Source organism: Phyllostomus discolor, chromosome 4, assembly GCF_004126475.2.
Source record: "Phyllostomus discolor isolate MPI-MPIP mPhyDis1 chromosome 4, mPhyDis1.pri.v3, whole genome shotgun sequence".
Taxonomy (NCBI): domain Eukaryota; kingdom Metazoa; phylum Chordata; class Mammalia; order Chiroptera; family Phyllostomidae; genus Phyllostomus; species Phyllostomus discolor.
In genome coordinates, this window is record NC_040906.2 from 182644393 (window position 1) to 182665297 (window position 20905).

Consider the following 20905-nt stretch of genomic DNA (forward strand, 5'->3'; position numbering starts at 1 on the left):
GCCCTTGAAGAAGGTACAGAATCCCTGGAATTTTGGCCATGACTATATCAACCCTAGAGCTAGCTTGATATTTCTGGCTTCTTGACTAGACTCCAGTTAAAATTTGAGCATTTCTAGTTCTGTACAGGTACAATTATCCTTTCCCCGCGTTGCTAAATCCAAAGCTAGAAGTCACCCAAAGTAGTGGAAAATTCATTTATTAAATCAAAAGCAATCAGGACTTACACCTTTCATGCTATACAAGAAAAGGACTCACACCTTTCATGCTATACAAGAAAAGGACTCACACCTTTCATGCTATACAAGAAAAGGACTCACACCTTTCATGCTATACAAGAAAAGGACTTACACCTTTCATGCTATACAAGAAAAGGACTTACACCTTTCATGCTATACAAATAGGGTTGATTAGTTCCTTTAAGGTTGATGCAAAAGAAATTTGATGTGGGGGTAGCTAAGAAAGTTCTATATTTTATTATTATCAAAATAAAAACATTATTGAGCATGTGGCTCCTCTGCTGAAAATATCAATATCAATATTGAAACTTAGGTTATTATCTCAGTCCAGGTTTTGAGAATAATAATAATAATAATAATAAACTACAGCTGCACTGTGATCTAACTCTAAACACTAATTAAATCTACATCAGAGAGAGTGGTAGAAACAAAAAAAAAGCAGATGTAAGTTCCTCCTTAATGGAGGAAAAGGCAGGGAAAAAACATACCTATTAGGACTTAAGTTCTGGTACTGTTTGCTTGTTAAAGGAAAAATAAAACTCATTCTATTTCAAGTGTCTGCTTCACAGACAAAAGCACTCTAAGAGAATTTGTAGTCTCACTTTTTGTCTCTCTGACGTGGAAGAGATACTGATGGTGGGCAGTGAGGTTGGAACAGGTTAGGGACAGACACGGAGGGTGCGATGGCCCCGTCATTATTCTCACCTCTCAGAGAGGGAGACAGAGTGACTTGCACTGAAATGGGTTTACTTTTCATCTCATGTCATATTTGGCTGAGAGGGCAGAGAAGGAGAACCGTCTACCTACTCCTTGATATCCAAATGTGGGAAAAACTTTTTTCCTGTTTTCTTCTCCCACCTGATTGTTATGGCACTATTCTAGGAGATTGCTAATGGCAGTTCCTAGCATTAGAACATGTTTTAAGTTTGACTAGATCACTGTTGAGTATGTGGGAGGGAAGCACTTCCCAGACACCATTCCACAGAACGAGACCACCAAGAACAAGTAGAGACAGGTTTTGGAAGTCAGTTTTCCTTAGTAAAATGTTGGCTCATTGGGAGCTTCTGAAAAGGGTGCTTCATATGTTACCTGCGCTGAGGGCCACCTGGTTTGGGGTGGGCTTGAGGTGAGCCAGAAGGAACAGTAAAGGTCAGAAGCCAGAGGAGTAACATCAGAGAATGCTGGGCAGTTTTTGTCTTGCCACAGGCTGGCTGGGAGCTCAGAACTTGGGGTGCTGCAAATGCACAGAGTTGAAGTCCTTCTATCAAAAAAGGAATGAAAGAATGGATTTCTCCTAGCTCCCAGGCTAGTAATGAGACTTTAAAGGACTTTGCCCCTACTGTAGAAGGCCTATTGGACTGAATGCATTTGGGTTCCAGTCCTTACAGAATAAACTAAAAATAGAAATTTTTACCTCTACACAGTTTGATCCCTCACCCTTTCTTACTAGAGTTTGTTCACTTGGCAACAGTTAAATGGACCCATGAGAGAGAGTGTATCACAAACACTAAATCACATTTAAAAGAAGGCTTTAAAAGCAATTATCTGTCCAGAAATTCCAACTTCTTTTCAGTCAAATATTTGCCACTCAGCACTATTTTCTTGTCTCTTATCTTCCTCTTCATCACTGCATCATTTGCAATTCTGTTGTTTTAGTTTTGATAAAAAACTCTATTGTTTCAGAGAAATAACATATAGCTACTGTTTTAAATAAATTGTTACTAATAAATTTATGTCTATAATAAGCAGGAAATAAATCTACTATCAGATTAGAAAGAAAACATTTTTTCTGCCTCATTTGATTACAATTGCTGAATGTCAGGCAATACTTGTAAAGCTACTATTGCTTATTAATTTGGGATTTACTTCGAAAAGTGATCCTTTCAAAGCTTCCAGCCAAATTAATAGTAATTAAAACTAGCTATTATTTCATGACATTTTAGATAGTCTTTCCTTGATAGCACAGAGTTAAATCCATTTATTTGAAAGCTCTTGGTTTATGTTCCAAAAAAGAGGAGTCTTTCTTAGTGGGGTTTATTTAATTTTTTTTTTTTTTTTTTTTTTTGCTTTTGCACGAAGAGCCATCTGAAGATGTTGGCTCCACAGCTGCCATCGAAAATGCCAGTGTGCAACCACAAAGCTGCATTCCAAATATGTTTCTTTACATCTGAACTGATGCCCCTGGGAAGAAGCTATCCTGCTCGAAGCCCAAAGAAGACGGGGGAGGGAGGGTTGGTACTAATATTTTACTTTTCTTTACATCTGCGAGCGCCTATTTATCTCAAGAGTAAACCCTGAACACTCAATTTTACAATCAACCAGATGACTGTAGAATGAATATTTCCTTTCTAGCCAGTTCAAGTTCAATGCTGATCAAGGGTGATGCTGAATTTTAGTACCATTAATTATTCTCTGTTGGCTGTAACTAAAATCATACTCATCTTGAACCAATTATGACATCTGTTTGCCTATATGACATGAAGTAACTTTTTCCAAAATATGACAAGACTCTTATAGAAAAATACTTTCAACTTCATCTTTCAAATAGAAACTGAAATTTAACCAAGCTGGTCCAGAACAGGGTCAACGATGACCGAAGTAAGAAAGAACACTAATGCTTATTTTTAACTTCAACCTGAAAGGATTTTTGAAATCACACAAAAAGTCCCCTTTTCTCAGCCTCCGTTAAAAACAAACTTGTAAAGTGGGAACAAGGCTAACCGGCAAAAGACCTTTCCCATCTGTGAACTTCAGAGCTAACAAATGCATTGAAAAGAGAAAAGCACGCAAAGGTGCTCTCCTTACCGGAGGTGAAAGCAATGCACCAGCTTCGTGACTACTGTAACCATCTTTCCCAGGGCAAGCGCAGGGTGACAAGAAGTGAAGAAAGAAACGATGATTTGAGCTGGTGCAAAAATATTCCTAGGGCACTTTCTTCCGAGACACACCTCTCTCTGACTTAGAAGTTTCATTTACGCTCCAGTCACAGGTAACCACAAGCCTGTCATTTCTGCTCAATCATCCAGCAGCTGCTAGAAGCACCGGGCTGAAACGCGGGCACCAGGAGGTTGAGTCCAGCGCTGAGTAGGCAAATTGTCTCGGGGCTGGCGGACTCCCCGGGAGCCCTCTGAAGCACGGCTGCAGCTGAGGATGGATGCTAGAGCCGCACCTTCCTTATTGGGCAAAGATCAGCTTTTCAGCAACAGGATCGTCAGCTGCGGCTGGATCCCTGACGGTTCCCCAAGCCTAAAGCAAGCCCAACCGAAGCTTGCCGCGAGCTCCGAAAGCGGCCCCAGCTACTGAGCATGCTCCACCAGGACCTTTCGTTGGGGAAAGGTGATTTCTCTGCGGATTTGAGAAAGGGAGAAAGGAGAAGTGGGCAGAGTGTGTGAGATTTAGCGGAGGTAATTTCTAGAACAAGGAGATGACCTCGTCCCCAACTCCCCCTGCGAAAGGGGGCAGGGATGGAGGGGGGAGAGAGGGGGAGAGAGAGACAGAGAGAGGGAGGAAAGAAAAATATATAGAAAGGAAAATGACACATAGCACTGCACTTAGTAAATATTTTTGATGGATAGGTTTATAGAGATGTTTGGAAGCTAATAGTAGTGTTTAGTCTTTAACTCTCTCCCTGCACAATTAAGTTGCCTCTGGGGTCAAGTATGTGGTGTAGGCAGCGAAAGGCTTTTAATCCTAGCAAATTACTGTCGCTCAAGGATTAGGTAGGGAATTGCCTGTATTTGAAACTCTAGGCAATGTGTCACAGATTAATTGATCTCTACGCAAGGGAAATCTGCCTATAGACAATGATTTTCTAAGTAAAACAGGTATTTTATAAAGTAATTGTGCAATGTTTGAAATTTAATGTTAATGATCCAAACAGGCATTTTGAAATTTAAATCTTTCAGATGGGAAGTTCAGTGAACGCGGAGAATGCTGGTTATTCGTAACTAAACCCAAATCCTTTCCCAGGGCTTGGTAAATGTCAGGTGCTCCATAAATGCCTGTGTGAGAATAAATTGTGGGTTTGTTAGATAATCTGTAAAAGGCACTCCCAGGAAGGCTGGAGTTCTTGAATTTGATATGGACCTAAGTTCTGACTCTTGAGCTTCTCAGGTTTGCATTTGAGACTGACCAAGTATTTGGAAATAGGAATACACTAAATTTTTGTCATGTAAGTGTCCAGTGCATAAGCAAATTGGCTTTTAAATATGCTATTCATTTCTGTGTTGTTGTGGTGGTGGTGGTGGTTTTTGAGGGTGTCCCTATTCTTTTTTTTTTCCATCCCTCTAAGATGTTCTTTGCCAAGTTGAGCCAAATCCAGACCATGTTCTTTCTGCTACTGTTGAAGCCAAAGACATTGACTCTTCACGGTTTGTAGGTAACAAAATTTATTTCCTTTTGAGAAATTCTAGCTAATCATTTCTGCCATATCTGTGCAAGGTGAACCTAACAGGTTTTCATGGAGCTATAGCTTGAAAGAAGGGCTGGTGAGAGTCCATACAGAAAACATGGTGAACTGAGGGTCAGGTGTTTCTTGAATTTGTACCAGGTGATACCTTGGCCCATTGATCCAATCCCTTTGGCCAGGAAAGTCCTTGCTCTAGCTCTCTTTCTCTCCCTCACTCTCCTTCCTCTACCTCTGACTACCTTATACCTGAGTGCCTCCAGAGCCCAGACCCCTTCCTGGCTGTCCTCCACTGTGCTGTCTCCGGTGCATACTTTTATCACCACATTTTTGGGGGGTGGCCTTTAGCTAAATCATGCCCCAGCTACCACCAGCCATAAATTCCTAAAAGTTAGAGACAACACTGGTTGTTTGCATCTATGTCGGTGTATCTATCTGTACAATTGCTGGTTCGCCTCTATTTTCAGGTTAGTTTAAGGTACAGGAGAGAGTCCTTCTATTTGTGGTGACCAGTGAGAAAATTGGAGGAATTAAGTTGGGAACATTTCCTAAAGAAAGTGATTCCAGAAGAAAAAAATAGTTTTTTTCAATGTAGCCAAGTCAAAGATTTCATAACTTGGCAGGAAGATACAGACCTATTTGTGCCAACTTGATAAATGGTGTTGGTGGTCTTTAATCCCTGCTTCTCTATCCTGAATAGAAATAGAAGCATATCTGCCCTTGCCATATTTTATAGCAGAGATTTCTTACATCAACTTCCTCATTTAGCTCCTACTTTTTTTTCCTGTTGATTACAGTGTTACAGTGAATCTGGTTCTCAAAGGCTACCCAGGGTGTCCTAATCATCAAAGTCAACAATTTCCTATTTACATGACAAACTCACAGCTATCATTTCTTTGGCACCTTATTCTCTGCCAAGCACAGCTAAAATTCTTTTAAAAAACCACATTTCATCACCACAAGAAGTATCTTTTTATAGCATATATCACAATTGTACATTTTGAATTTACAGTACAAAATAATGTTTACTGATGTCAAAAGAAAACAGGCCCACAAACAATAGTTGATAATGAATAAGGACACAAAATATATAATTCTGATGATGAAAGCAAGGCTTTGAGAGTTCAAGGTAACATACCTAATAGGTGGAGTCAGCTGTGAAGTTCATGGTGCCAAAGTTCACAGTGCTTAGCCAATCTGGATCATAGCCTTATTCCTTAAGCAAGTGTGGCTAGTTAAAGCTGGAGGTGGCGTCAGTTACTAGGCAGCCTGACGCCAAAACCTAGGCTTTAACTGCCTCATTGTCCCACTCCTCTTCTGTAAAAGTCTTTCTTCTTTTGAATTCTCTTACATTATACCTTTTTGATTCTGTATTTCTTGTGTGTGTGTTTTAAATTAAGGTTTATAGCCTATCCATTTATTCATTTTATTGTCATTACTTTGGTTATCAGTCCTTGTGACTGCTGCTTTCTGTTTCTATACTCTCCCTGAAAGTCTCTTCATGAAATTTCTCTACCATTTTAGTGAATGCTGTTGGTTGCCTTGGCAGAGTTTTCTCAACTTTCTCCTAACAGATCTCCCATTATAATTATTTATCCATTTATTTTTCAAATAGCCCAATTGCTCAAGGAGAAGTTGTCTGGTCTGATTGGTCTAATTGGTAATGCCACACCCTTGCCATTCATCAGTTAAGGAATGGGTATGTGACCCAATTGTAACTCACAGAGAACAGGCAAATTGACAACAGGCTTCAGGGAAAAAAGATCGAAAATCTACTGATGTCTCATTTTTAAACAAATAAGCATGTAGACCCTATTGCTACCGGGAACACCTTTTCATCTTGAAAGGATCTGCTTTGTAAAGAAGCCAACATTATTCTTTGTGATCAGTTTTAATTAACATTTTCATTTATTAAAAATATATAGAAGAGAGGAAAACTGGTTTTACATTCGATATTAATATAATTTTCAACTCCTGGCTATGATTACATCATAAATGTCACAGCCAAACTTCTTACAGAACTAAATGCAGAGCATTTCATATTCTTCCAAACAAGTTCACATAATTAAGAAAGTGTTTTTCAAATGAAAGAGAATTATCTCGCTTACTCTGCTGTATTTGCATGTCGTTCATGAAGAGCTATTTGGCAGTAAATGTACCTGTTCCTTCAAGAAGCATCATAAAATATTTCTTCAGAGTCTAAAGTTTTGCAAGAGGGAAAAAATCCAGACCAATTTTGCCTCTGGAAAGATATTACCACTGCACTTTTTGTTGATCTAGAGACAAAATATTGCAGAAAATGGAATTTTACCAAAAGCAAGTTATGAATTCACTTCCACAGATCTCATCCCACATATTTAATAAACCAATAAAAATTAATAGACTAGATAAAAAACCTATTTGCTTCAAAGTACTTTGGAATTTGTTTTTGTTTTTGTTTTTGTTTTCTAAGACTGAAAGATTTATTTGAAAAAAAAAATCAGCACAGGACATAGATATCCTTAATATTCCTCTCAGAATATCTGAATATTCAGAATCTATATGAAATTTGACAGCAACTCTCGTTTCACAGAACATCAATGGTTTACACATGTAAACTCCCAGGCCCGAGCCTTACTGACATGAGCTTTCACGAAGCTGCTAAGCTGCTATCTTCAGTGCTACTTGGACAAACTAAAAAACAGAAAGTCTATTTTCATTTTTATTTTCATTTTTAAATGAATGGGATTAGTTAAAGCAACTCAAGTACTACTGTTACAGGAAAGTTTATTAAAACTGTAAGAGAATACCACTAATAACATTTGTAAATTCTCCAAAATTATTTCTTTTTTTTATTCAAGTAACTACATAGATTTCACAGTACTATGGCATATTTCTTTATCTAAGGTCACAAACACATGTTAACATTCACAATGATGAGCATAAGCATTACCATTCTAATCTACAAAGCTCATGAATAAAGAAAAATACAAAAACCTTAAGTTTTACAAAAGAAATACTTTAAATTCCACATACATTAACAATAAAACCATGTCTTCCAAGGTAACAGGTTAAAGTGTAAAGGCATACCACTGAATTTTCTTCTCTAGTTATGATTTAGAAATGTTTAATATCTACGACACTTATTAGGGCCTTCAAAGTTGCCCCCTTGGCTTCCTCTACCAAAACCACCAGGACCACCACTAATAGGACCTACACCACTAATGGGTGCTTGAGGGGTTTCAGAACCTGTTTTACTACCCATAGGTGATCCCAATCTGAGATGGTGGTCCTTGCGGAAATCTATCATTGGGCACTGCTCCATTATCTGTCATCATTGGAGTTCCCATATTTGCTGCTCCTTCTGGTCCCATAGCAGGATCAGGACCTATTGGTGGGCCAGGTATAGTTCCTCTGTTGTTCATATTCATACCCATCATTGAAGGAGGATCTTGGTTACCAGCAGGTGCTGGGCTAAATGCATCTCCCATGTTTATTGTTCCACGGGGACCCATATCACCCATTCTCATTTCCTGTTCTCTATTTTCCATATAATTTGGCTTCAAGCCTTCTTGCTGTAACCTCAGTTCCTCCTGTTCTCTTTGTTGAATCATTTCTTCCTCACGACGACAATGCTCTTCTTCATGTCTCAGTTGTATTTGCTTTCGTTTTTGCAGCTCTTGGTTCCTGACTTCTTCCAGGCATCTCAGTTCTTCTCGATGCCTCATGAGATCTTGCCTCATCAGCATTAACTGGCGCTCGTGCCTGGCTGCTTCCATTTGTGCCTCCAGCTTCTCTGATGTTTCTGTCAACCTGCTCACGCTGCTGCTTCTCCATTTCATCAAGAGCTTTCCATCAAGATGCATACTCAAATTCAAACATCCCAGGGTGAGCAAAACGTGGTGGTTGTTCTCGTTCTTTATGATATTGTTGAGTTTTCTGCATTAGCTTCTCTGGCAAGCCATCTTCATCATCAAGTTGCTCCATTGGCTCTACAATGACTGGCCATGGGGTCATTGTTAGCAAGAATGCCCCATCACCACACCTTTCCAGAGCCTTTCGTGCAGGAGGTTTTGCTGCAAATTCTAGAAAACCTTTTCCTGTAGCTCTACCACAATCATCCACACCACAACGGCTTTCTCTACTGGACCAAACTGGGAAAATGCTTGCTCTAGAAGCTCATTGGAAACAACTGGAGAAAGGTTCTTGACAGTTAGGGCTGCTCCATGTGTAGCAAAACGAATCCGGAGAGATCTGCTCTTCAAAATGGTGCCATCAAGCTCTGCTTTTGCAATTTCAGCTGGCATTCTGGATTCCAGGCGGATGAAGCTGAAGCCGCGGTCGCGGTTGATGAAGACCTCACTAGGCTTACCGTAATGCTTGAAGAGCTGCTTGAAGTCCTCCTCTGTGATATCGGTAGGCAGGTTGCCCATGAAGAGGCAGTAGTGCTACGTGTACGTCTTCTCGCCCGGCTTGAGGAAGCTCTTGATATCGACGGTGAGGCCCACTGCCTCCTCCGGGCGCCCCTCCACCGGAGCAGGAGTGGGTGGTGTGGCCTCCCCAGCCAGCACAAGCGCCATGGCAGCCGCTGGCTCACTCGCCGCTGCTGATTCAAGAGCTCGCAGATGGGCTGGGTTTTTCTCAATTCTGACTTGCTTCAGGTTTCCCTTCCACATCATCGGAGGGCTTCGCCTCCGGCCCGCAGCCAACCCTAAAGATATGTCTGCGGCTCTGTGCCTCCGTATGGAGACGGTACTGGAAAGGAGAAAGCCAAACAACACCGCAGGATGCTCAAGCCAGCAGCACTACCGGGCCCTCTCCAAGCCCGCAGCCACTGCACGTTCGAAATGGTGCTGCCTTCAGCCCAGTACTTTGGAATTAAGAAACTGATCATTGTTTGCATAGTAGCAATCCTGGGTAAGCTCCTCTTGGGTAGAAATCCAAACGAAAGATTTAACCACTATAAATTGTGTTTGTCAAAGGAATCCCTACAGACTCGAAACTCAAAACAAGCTGGCCCCCCATCTGGTTGGTAGATATTACTATCTACTGCCCAACAACACCTTAGTTTGGGTGGGTTTCATTACCAAGTTAAATTTGGGGGTTTTCACACCTACAGAGTCTATTTTAACTATGTTGGTAAAAAAGAATGGAAAATATTTTAACAGTTGCATTGTTTTGAGCGTAACAGCTTTTGAGCTTATGCTTGAGTGTCAAGTGCATTCCTGTTGATACCAAAGGATTAGTCTAGAGGCTCCAAGTCAGTCTTTTTAGTCAGGCTGCTTGGGTTAGAACCCTGGGTTTGGCCACTATTCACAGCTAAGCAACTTGAAACGCATAACCTACATCCTCTGGGCCTCAGTTTCCTTAATTATAAAAAGATGACAATAATGGTACCTATCACAATTGTTGAGAACATTATAGGAATAAATATACAAGGTGTTCAGAATAGTTCCTGACACATAGGAAGCACTCAGTACTTATAAGCTCTAGTTACTTGTATCAGCTCAGACAATTATTAACACAACATGAAGCTGATAAACAATGAGAAAGAAAAGGTTTGGCTCTTTGGCTGGGGCCCTCAACATTGCAGGGATTTGGGGAAGGAACACACCACTGATGTGTTTTCATTTTGAAAAGTGATGAGCAGAGGTGGAAAACCTGGGTCCTTGTAAAATAGCATTAAATTAAATTGAATGTGAGCCAATAAAATCTGTTTAAAGTCACTTTGTTTTTAAATTATATTTTATTGATTATGCTGTTACAGTGTCTAAATTTTTCCCCTTTGCCCCCTCCACCCAGCATCCCCTACTCACTCAGGCAATCTCCTCACCATTGTTCATGTCCATGGGTCATGCATATAAGTTCTTAGGCTACTCCCTTTCCTATACTGTACATTCCCATGGCTATTCTGTAACTACATGTTTGTACGTCTTAATCCCCTCACCTCTTTACCCACTCTCCCACAATCCCCTCCCATCTGGCAATCATTAAATTGCTCTCCACGTCTGTGATTCTGTCTTTGTTTTTGTTTGCTTAGTTTGCTTGCTAGAGTCAATTGTTGATAGATATGTATTTATTGACATTTTATTGTACATGATTTTGATCTTTTTATAAATAAGTCCCTTTAACATTTCATATAATAATGGTTTGGTGATGATGAACTCCTTTAGTTTTTCCTTGTCTGGGAAGCTCTTTAATTGCCCTTTGATTCTAAATGGTATCTTTCCTGGGTAGAGCAATCTTGGCTACAGGTCTCTGGTTTTCATCACTTTCAATATTTCTTGCCAATCCCTTCTAGCCTGCAAAGTATTTTTTGAGAAGTCAGATAAGAGTCTTATGGGAACTCCCCTGTAGGTAACTAACTGCTTTTCTCTTGCTGCTTTTAAGATTCTCTCTTTATTTTTAACCTTTGGCATTTTAACTATGATGTGACTTAGAGTGGGCCTCTTTGCATCCATTTGGTTTGAACCTCACTCTCAGTGCTTCCTGGACTTGCATGTCTATTTCCTTCACCAAATTGGAGAAGTTTCTTTCAAATAGATTTCCAATTTCTTGCTCCTTCTCTTCTCCTTCTGGCACCCCTATGATGTGAATGTTGGAATATTTGAAGTTGTCCTAGAGGCTGCTTCCACTATCCATTTTTTGTTTTGTTTTGTTTTTGGATTCTTTTTTTTCTTGTTGTTCAGATTAGTTGTTTTTGCTTCCTTATGTTCCAAGTCATTGATTTGATTCTCAGCTTCATTCACTCTACAGTTGTTTTCCTATAAATTGTTCTTTATTTCAGTTAGTGTATCCTTCATTTCTGATTGGACTTTTTTTAATGCTGTTGAAGTCCTCACTAAGTTCTGCAAGCATCCTTATAACCAGTGTTTTGAACTATTCATCTGATAGATTGCTTATACCCATTTTGTTTAGTTTTTTTTTTTTTTCTTGAGTTTTGGTCTGTTCTTTCATTTGGGCCATGTTTCTTTATCTCCTCATTTTAGCAGTCTCCCTGTGTTTGTTTCTATGTATTAGGTAGAGCTTCTTTGACTCTATGTCTTGGTAGTGTGGCCTAATGTAGTGGGCGTCCTGTAGGGTCCAGTGACACAGCCTCCCATAGCACCCAAGCTGAGTACTCGAGATGTGCCTTTCATGTGGGCTGAGTACGCCCTCCTCTTGCAATTGAAACTTGATTGCTATTGGCAGGTCAATGGGAGGGATTTACCCAGGCCAGTCAGCTGCAAGGACTGACTATGACCACTGACCATCAACCTCCACACTCCATGGAGGATTAGCTGTTCAGGGACAGGGTGGTGGTGCTCCGGCATGGTCTGTAGCCATCCACTGGGCATGCAGGCTCTAGGGTATCCCTGGTGGTACAGGCCAAGGTCAGCACCCGCCTGTGTTCTGCCCAGAACAACCCTACACAAACTATACAGCAATGTGAGATGGCTGCTACTTGTGCTGGCTTGAAGGTTTCCAGGTGAAGTCAGGCTGTGAATCTAAGCTGGCTGTTGCTAGTGCCAGGCCTAGGTCCACTTAGCAAGAGGTACAGGGGTTGGGGCCTCATTGAGGCTGGCTGTTGTTTGTTTGAGGAGATTCATGATGTTGTGAAGCATGAGTGTAGACCAGCCATTCATATGGAATAGCCTCTATTAACAGCTTGGATGGGCTTGTAATTTGGGTGGGATGGAATCTCAGGGAATCTTCAGGGTAGGGCAAAGAGTGTTAGCCAAGTTGATGGAGTCTCAAATACGGTACCAGCCTACCGGATATGTGGTTCTGTGGGGGAAGGACTCAGAAAAAGGACAGTGGACTCTGCCCACCTTTCTGTCTGGGTGAAAGCTGTCCCCCAGCTCTCACCTTGATGCCAGACACTTCACTTTCTCCCTGTATACCACTGGTGCCTTTCAAGGTGCTACCCTGGTATGGAGCTCAGATGGAGGGAGTCTGAGTAAGTCCCTGTGTGGGTTCTTTAAGAGGAACTTGGGACTCCAGATGTTTCTTCCACTGACTCAATCCCCACTGGTTTTTGAAGCCAGAAATTACAGGGACTTATCTTCCTGCCACTGGAACCATGGGTTGTGGGGCCTGGTGTGGAGCTGGGACTCCTCGCTTTCAATATATCCCTCTGGAATTCTTATCCAACACATGTGGGTGTGGGAACAGCCCATTCCACATCTCTACCCCTCCTACCAGTCTGGATGGATGTGGGTTCCTTAATCTCATAGTTATCAAACTTCCATTCAACTCAGTTTCTGCCAGTCAGAGTGATGGTTGTTCTATATTTAGTTATAATTTTGATGTGGTTGTGGGAGGAGGCGAGCCATGTTTACCTATGCTGTCAGTTTGACCAGATGTCTTAAAGTGACTTTAAATTGGGTTTTCCTTGCAGCCAAAAGCCTCCTGTCTGAGATAAGCTTATTCTGCTTTTCTATTCAGAATGCTAAAATGACTAAGAATTAACTAAATTTCTTAGCACAATCTCTGAGAACTTTCCATTACCCACCTTGCTTTGTATACCTTTGTCTTCATTTTATTCTGTTATACATTTTACATTCAGGCCACAATGGGCTACTTGCTGTAACTGTCATTTGCTCTCCCATAACGCAGTCCTGTCCTTTATTTCTCCTACCAAAATCCAACTCTCCCTTCAGGATCCTAATTAAAAGATACTGTCTTGGAAGTGAATTTTCAGAATGAAGATTTCTGTCTATATTTTTATACATGTCACTTGTCTGTGTATAAGTCTGAGTCCTCCAAAAAATAGAGCCATGATGGAATTAAATGTGCAACATCTTTACTAGAGAAAATATCTCTGAAAAAAAATGGGGAGGGAGTCCAGGGAGGATGGATGAGCCATAAGACTATGGCACTCAACTCTCCCATGGAGTGCCAGCTAAGATGAGTGAAGAGAGAAAGAAGGAAGGAAAGCTGGATGCAGTACAGTTCTAAGAAAAGTTTGGTAGGATCTCAAGCCAAAGTCTTCCATCACAGGAGTGTGGCTTCTCCCAGAAGTGGCCTGCCTTGGTACCGCTGCCACTGTCAGCTGTTGGCTGAGAGCAGCCCATAGGAAGTGTGGTTTCAGCATAAAAGCTGTGATGGCTGTCAGTGCTGGGCAGCAGGGCCTGGGTCAGCTAAACTCCCTGCAGCTGGAGGGTTGGGAGGGCCTTTCTCATGGCTGCCACGCTCCTCATTTGTCACTCATTTGGCCTTGTCCTAAGTTCTCTTTGTTATGTACATGACCTCTTTTTGGAATATGAACTCCGTAAGGGCAGGAACTGGGTTCATCTTTGTGTCCCACTGTATGTTTCACACTGTAGGATCCACGTGGAGTGTTGCTGTGTTACTGAAGTCTGGAATGCATTGCCTCAAACTGCTGTAGTAGTAATTTTTTACAAAATTAGTACAGATAATGCCCCTGAGTACTTGCTTCCAGAAGATGTAAAATGCTATTCCATGACTGATATTTTAAAGAAACAATGAATTCAGCCTCACTCACCTGGCTCCTGAACTCCTGTGTCTGCACATACAAGGTCTATACTGAAACCCCAGTATCCATGCGGCAGCGAAGTGGAGTGTTGACTGATCAATAACCCATTTTTCACAAACTTAATCCCCAAGGCCAATGGACTGTTGAACTTTTGGGTTAAATTTATAATTCACTCATTTCTTAACTAAGAAAATAAGTTCCTCTGGCATGATGCACTCTCTACTATTTTCTCAAAATTTATTTTTAGGTGATATGCAAATGGATCTTTCAGGTACATTGTTCAGACAAAAAGAAATTAATAGTGATTCCCTATGGGTGAAAAGTCAATTACAAAAAACTGATTATTTAAGGTATAGTCTACATTATTAAGCAAAGAGGAAAACCATGCAAATACAGGTATTGTGGCATATAAGGAAACTCCATATAAATAGTGTTCTATATGTCATTGTTAATTTAGGGCCAACTAGTTTATTTACGGTTAAGATAAAATAAGAGTGCTTGTAAGTCAGGGTTTAGTAGGGAAGCAGAAACCCCACAGTAATAAAGCCACCCTGGAGAGAGTGCCAGTGAATTTACTAGTGTGAAGCTAGCTACAGTGCCCACAGAACTCAGCCAGAAGTTGCTGCCTGGAGATAGGGAGATGCCACCCAACGCCCCCATGGAGAGCCAGCTAAGGTGACTGTAGCACTTCACCTGCAAACTGCCTCAGGAGGCACTGCCACACTTCCCCCCCGAAAACCTAGTGGGGCACTTTTGGATCTCACTGCAGAGACTTCCACAGGGTGCCGCTGAAAACCACTGAAATCACTGAAATCAGTGAAGGTGAGTTCCACTGGATGTCCTGCAGGCTAGCCCAGCAGGGACAGGAATGCCGGAATGCACAACAAAATCAGGAAGAGACATCCCTACCACCTGCAGTGTCCCTCCAGCGCCCTCTACTGTCAAACCATAACATTGTGCCAGCTGGCAAGAGATAAATGTTTCCCTATCACATGCAGGCAGTGAAGGATGGACTTGGAGCTGAGAGGCAATAAATTGATAACTGACTGGCACAGTGCTTTTGTAAAAATGATAACTTTATATTGAAATTATCTTTTCACTCATTTGTCTCTTCCATGAGCAGCAGATATGAGTTTCAAAGGTAAAAAATGATCTTTATATTTTATATATAGCATAGTGCCTGGCACATATTATATGTTTAATAAACATCTATTAAAATATGACACTGCATATACAACTATAGCATCCTATACTAAAAGACTCACTTGGTCTGACAAACAGGTGTGCCCAAATTCAGTACGAAATTTAGTGCCCTTGAAGGAAATGATAGTGCACTTCCATGCAATTCCATTGGCTAGACCATTGTTCCCTGGTCACCACTTTTTGCAAGGTAGGATGGGAAATGTAGGTGCTAACTGGACAAGAGCTTATATTATTAAAAAGGAAGGAAGAAGAGCTACTGCGAGAAAGTTAGCAGTCTCTACTACACAAAAACTTATTATTCTGAGATCATTAAACTTTTTGCTGAGTTTTAAATAGTTATTAATATTAAACATAAAATACTACAACTATTTTAAATATGTTAAGTGGTTAGGCAAGAGAATCAAGGTCAGTCTTCACAGTTTCTGTTACCTGGTTTCATTAAATTAATATACAGGCTGCTAAAAAGATATAAAGCATTCACCTTTAACAAATAAATTGGTAATGAAAGTGTCAAGAAACAAAAAGCACAGAAAAAAGAAAGAAAAGAATTTCTGAAGAAATATAGCAGAATAGAAGCAGAGGTACAGGAGTACTAAAAGAACCAAATTAATTTGAAAGACAAAACTTATTTAACAACAGCAAAATGTGCACCAATAACCTTCAAGGGGAGACAGTAGCATCATTTATCAATATTTGAAAGATGTCATCCAGGAATTAACCAAAGGTATTAAGAACAGGAACAGATATGCCAGTTAAAATTCTTTTGAAATCTCACTTTGATACACTAAATGTGAAGGTAAAATATAATGGCAGGTATAATCACAATTGAAAAAGGAGCATAAAATACTATATGACAATACTTTACAAAACAACACAGATTGAAAACCTGAGTGAAATAGATGATGTTCTACAAATTAAAAATAATTGACCCCAGAAGAGAAAAAAGCTAAACAGACAACAATCATGTAAGAAACCCAGAAAATAATCAAAGAAACTCCAGACAAAAAATGGTTTTGTGGATGATTCTTTGAAGTGTTCAGAATACAGAGAATTTAAATGTTATTTAATTTGTTTCAGATCATAAAAGGGAAGACACCTGTGTTAGTCAGAGAAACAGCATCAGTAGGATGCGTGCTTTAGTCATCTTAGGCACCATGATAAAGTACCATAGACTGGACGGCTTAACCCGATGGAGGCTGGAAGTTGGAGTTCATGATGCCAGCTTGGTCAGATTGTGGTGAGAGCTCTCCTCCAGGCTTGCAGATGGTCACCTTCAAATGTCTTCTCACCTGATAGAGAGAGAAAGCAAGTTCTCTGGTGTCTCTTCCTATTAAGGGCACTAATCTCCTCACGCGGGCCCACTCTCATGACCTCACCTAAAACTAACTGTTTTCCAAAGAACCCATATTCAAATACCATCATATTGGGGATTGTTATTTCAACATATGAATTATATTTGGGGTGCAACTTCAGTCCATGGCAGTGTGTGTGGTGCGTGTGTACAAATACACTGCAGAGGCTTTGAAAACTGAACCATAATGCAAAGCAGTGTCCATTCCCAGACTGGCCCATGGTGGTGCACATGCCTGGTAGACATACACAGCACTGCAAAGCTTTGAAAATTGCAACGACCTCACACTGGCACCCCAGCCCACAGACTGCAAGATAAAACTTTTAGTCTGAATGTTTACAGATCACTGACTTTAGTTACTATTGTCCACGGGATTTTAATAGGACCTAGGACCTCATAACATAATGTTCAAAATACCAGAGAAATCTGAACAGTACAACCCTGAGTGGACCAGATACTAGAATTATTGAAGTCTACTAACTAGGAATAAAAAACAGGCTGGAGTAGTGATGGCTGCAACAGTATGGATGCATATCAATAGGGCGTGTTACACATGCAACAGGGTACATTCTATGTGATGTTATTTATGTGGCAGTCTGGGAGAGACAACACTACAGAGATGCTCGACAAACTGGTGGTCACCAATGGTTAGGGGTATGGAGAATCACTGACTACAAAGGAGGAGCACAGTAGAAGTTTCTGAGAAATGGAACTATTCTGTATCTTGGTGGTGTGGCTTCGTGATTCCATGCATTTGTTAAAATTCAGAACTGTACAACAAACAGTGAATTTGTTGTGTGAGCTTATCTTCCAGGACTTTATGTATGCTAATCCTACGTGATTTGATCTGAGACCAAAATTATAATTAGCACCAAAATTTATGTTCATTTTTTGGTATGTAGTTCCCAGCCTACAGAGATGATGGCATTTCAAACCTTAAACTTTTGTGATCAGGTTTGTGATGATAAATTTACAGGAAATTATTTTTTCATCTAGAGCCTTGGCTGAGACCAAAAGTTTTTCTTGTCACCCACCTGTGGTCAGGACAGATAATTTTTAATCTACTTTTGCCCGTATGTGAATATAATTTCTAACTCCTTATCTTTCTGTATGAGATAGTCCTACAGGCTATTTCAGCATGGATTTATGTTCAGTTAATTTCCAAGCCTCTGTTTTATCAAGATTCACATACCCACTAAGAAAGCTGAAGTATCAACTCGCTCTTTTTGTGTTCAGTTACCTTTATATTTTTATTCTCTGGATTTTTCTCTCACTTGTTTTAAAGTATAGTTGTATGTGTTACAATGATGTTTGTTATATTTTACTCATCATTTCTGTTATTTTGTGTCAGAAAAAATTTTCGTTTATTGCCTTATTTTCAGAAAAAAAATTAGATGATTTTAAAACATTAATTTGCACACATCTTTAAAAACTCTTCAAAATGCTTTGGCATTAATTTTGAGAGTATTTTAATAGCTTCATGGCCAATAAATGGCTCATGTGAAAAGAATAAGATGTTGATATTAGGTTAATAAACAATGTAGTAATACAGAATTTTTATAACTACCACCTTTCAAAGAAAAACAGTGAATAAAAAAGATAGGATAGGATAATTGTGTAAATAACTTGAATTTGTCTCAGGCAAACTTTTTTATTAAGAGATCCTAATTCTAGCAAGAAAATTGCATAGAAATGTAAAGGTCTAGTGCACAAATCCATGGTTCTGGATATTTGCTGTTCATCGGTTCTTATAGACATGAAGATGATTTAGCTCAATGTTGGCCAGGCTGCCAAGGAAATGAGTAAATGCTTCCATAGATGATAGTAATATAAATGGGTGTCATTTTCTAAAGAGTAAGAAGGCAATATGTAACAAGATCTTAAAAATATATTTCCATCATTTGACAAAAGAATAGTACTTATAATGATATAGCTTTCTTCTATGTTCCTTCTTTTATATCTTCCTTTTTTTGTTCATTGACCAACAGTGTTGGAGGAGCTGATTACGTGCCATGCATTATGATTATTATGTAAGTAAAAAATCATCTGAAGGGAAGGAATATGATTCCTTCCCTTCAGAAACCATAGGCCTAATTATCTAACAGGCTTCCTCTCCTATGTGTACACTCCCACCCTGCCCACCCCACAAGATGAAGTGTCTACAAAGATATTAGAAGCAAGGAAACTTTCCCACATAAGCTCCTCAAACATCAACACAAAGGAATACAATAATAGCATGAAAAATGAATACGTGGAATTCTGCCATGAGGATGTAATGAATCAAAATGAACTTCTAGCCATAAATATCTAACATTGAAAACTATAGGAGAAAACTATTTCTAAGTATTGGAAAGCTGCCAGCACAATACTGAATTCTGTAGTGAAACCATTAATGTTAGATTATATAGGGGTGGGCAAAAGTGGGTTTACAGTTGTGAGTATACAAAACCCTGAGTTAAAAAGCTGTTGTCATAATTATAACCTGCCTGTCTTCTTCCATACGAACAACTGGAAACCTACTCTTCCCCACCCCAGAACATCTATTATAAATATGATATTAGAAATATGGTACAAATATGATATTTAAAAAATAGTAGGATCATGATAAGAGAAATTGAAAGTGTAAAAAAACTGAACATAATTTCTAAATATAAAATACAATATCTGAATTGAAAATTACACTGGTGGGAATGAACAGCATATTAGACACCGCAGAGATTAAAAAAAAAATAGTGAACTGAAAGAACTAGCAACAGAACCTATCCAAAACAAAGTATAAGGAAATAAAAGACAGAAAATGATAAACAGCACAGTGACATGTGAAAAATACCAACCTGTCTAAACATATTTAATTGGAGCCCCAGAAAAGACAAGGGCATAGAAAAAGTCACCAATAAACACCAATAAATTTCCAAATATAATGAAAACTACAGATCCATAAATCCAAGAATTTCAACAAATTTCAAGTAAAAAAAAAGAGAAAATTATACCAGTAATTGCTGGTATAATTTGCTGAAAACCAGTGATAATGAGAAAATCTTCAAAGCAGCGAGGAGGAAAGGCATACTACCTACATAAGAATGTTCATCAGAAACCTCACAGATCCAAACATCCAAACCGTGTCAACATCACAAGACAAAGGAAGCATATCTTTAAAGTACAGGGGGTGGTGGGAAGGGGACAATAATAATCTCACCCTAGATTTTTTTATCCAATGAAAATAGCTTTTGTAAAAAAGAATGTGGGGGGGGGGGGGTTCTTTTCAGACAAGCAAAACTGAAAGAATTTATTTATTATAGACCTGCACTACAAGAAATGTTAAAGAAAGTTCTTCAGGTAGGAGGGAAATGATACCAGATGGAAATCTGGATATATACAAAGGGGTGAAAAATACCAGAAATTATACAAGTGTGGGTGAATATAAAATACTATTTCCCCATTAAAAACCCACTCAAAAGATCACCGATGATCTAAAGCAAAATAACATATTGTGGGATTAATAACACATGTGGAAGTAAAATACATGACAAAAAAGTTTCCAATAAAGGCTAGGAAGAGAAAATGAAAGTATACCATTGTAAGAAGTTATTTGAAGGTAGACTGGTACAAATTAAATACTTACATTGTAAACTTAGAACAAATACTTAAAATATTTTAGAGCTAATAAATCAATAGAAGAGATAGAATGAAATCTTGAAAACTACTAAATTAATTTAAAAAGGCAGACCAAAAGAAACAGAAATCAGATAAGACAAACAGAAAACAAATGACAAAACAGTAGGTTTAAACTAATGTATTAATTATTTAATTAAATATAAATGACCTAGCACTCCATTGAAGAGCAAAAATTATTTTTCTTTCTTTTTTTTTTAAAGATTTTATTTATTTATTTTTAGAGGGGAAGGGAAGGAGAGAGGGAGAACATCAATGTGTGGTTGCCTCTCCCGCTCCCCCTGCTGGGGACCTGGCCTGCAACACAGGCATGTGCCCTAGACTGGGAATCAAACCTTGACCCTCTGGTTCACAGGCCCGCCCTCAATCCACTGAGCTACACCAGCCAGGGCTCTTTTTTCTTTTTTTTTTAAATGAAACTTATTGGGGTGACATTTGGTAATAAGATCATATAGATTTCAAGTGTACATTTCTATGATACTAGATCTATATAGCGCACTGTGTGCCCGCCACCTACAGCCAAACCATCCTCTGTCACCACATATTAGGCCCATCCCACACTACTTCCCTCTTGCAGCCA

The 20905-nt window shown here is 39.5% G+C and overlaps 1 protein-coding gene and 1 pseudogene across 1 annotated transcript in view; both read right to left on the reverse strand.

The window, feature by feature from the left end:
- ARHGAP18 (Rho GTPase activating protein 18) overlaps positions 1 to 3485 on the reverse strand; it is a 171645-nt gene extending 168160 nt beyond the window's left edge. Inside the window, exon 1 of the mRNA XM_028509130.2 lies at positions 3043 to 3485. Within this exon, the coding sequence (XP_028364931.1) occupies positions 3043 to 3209 (167 nt within the window). The 5' untranslated portion in view covers positions 3210 to 3485. The remainder of the gene's footprint in view (positions 1 to 3042) is intronic.
- Positions 3486 to 7063: 3578 nt separating this feature from the next.
- On the reverse strand, positions 7064 to 10309 carry LOC114494463 (annotated as a pseudogene).
- Between the last annotated feature and the right edge of the window lie 10596 nt (positions 10310 to 20905).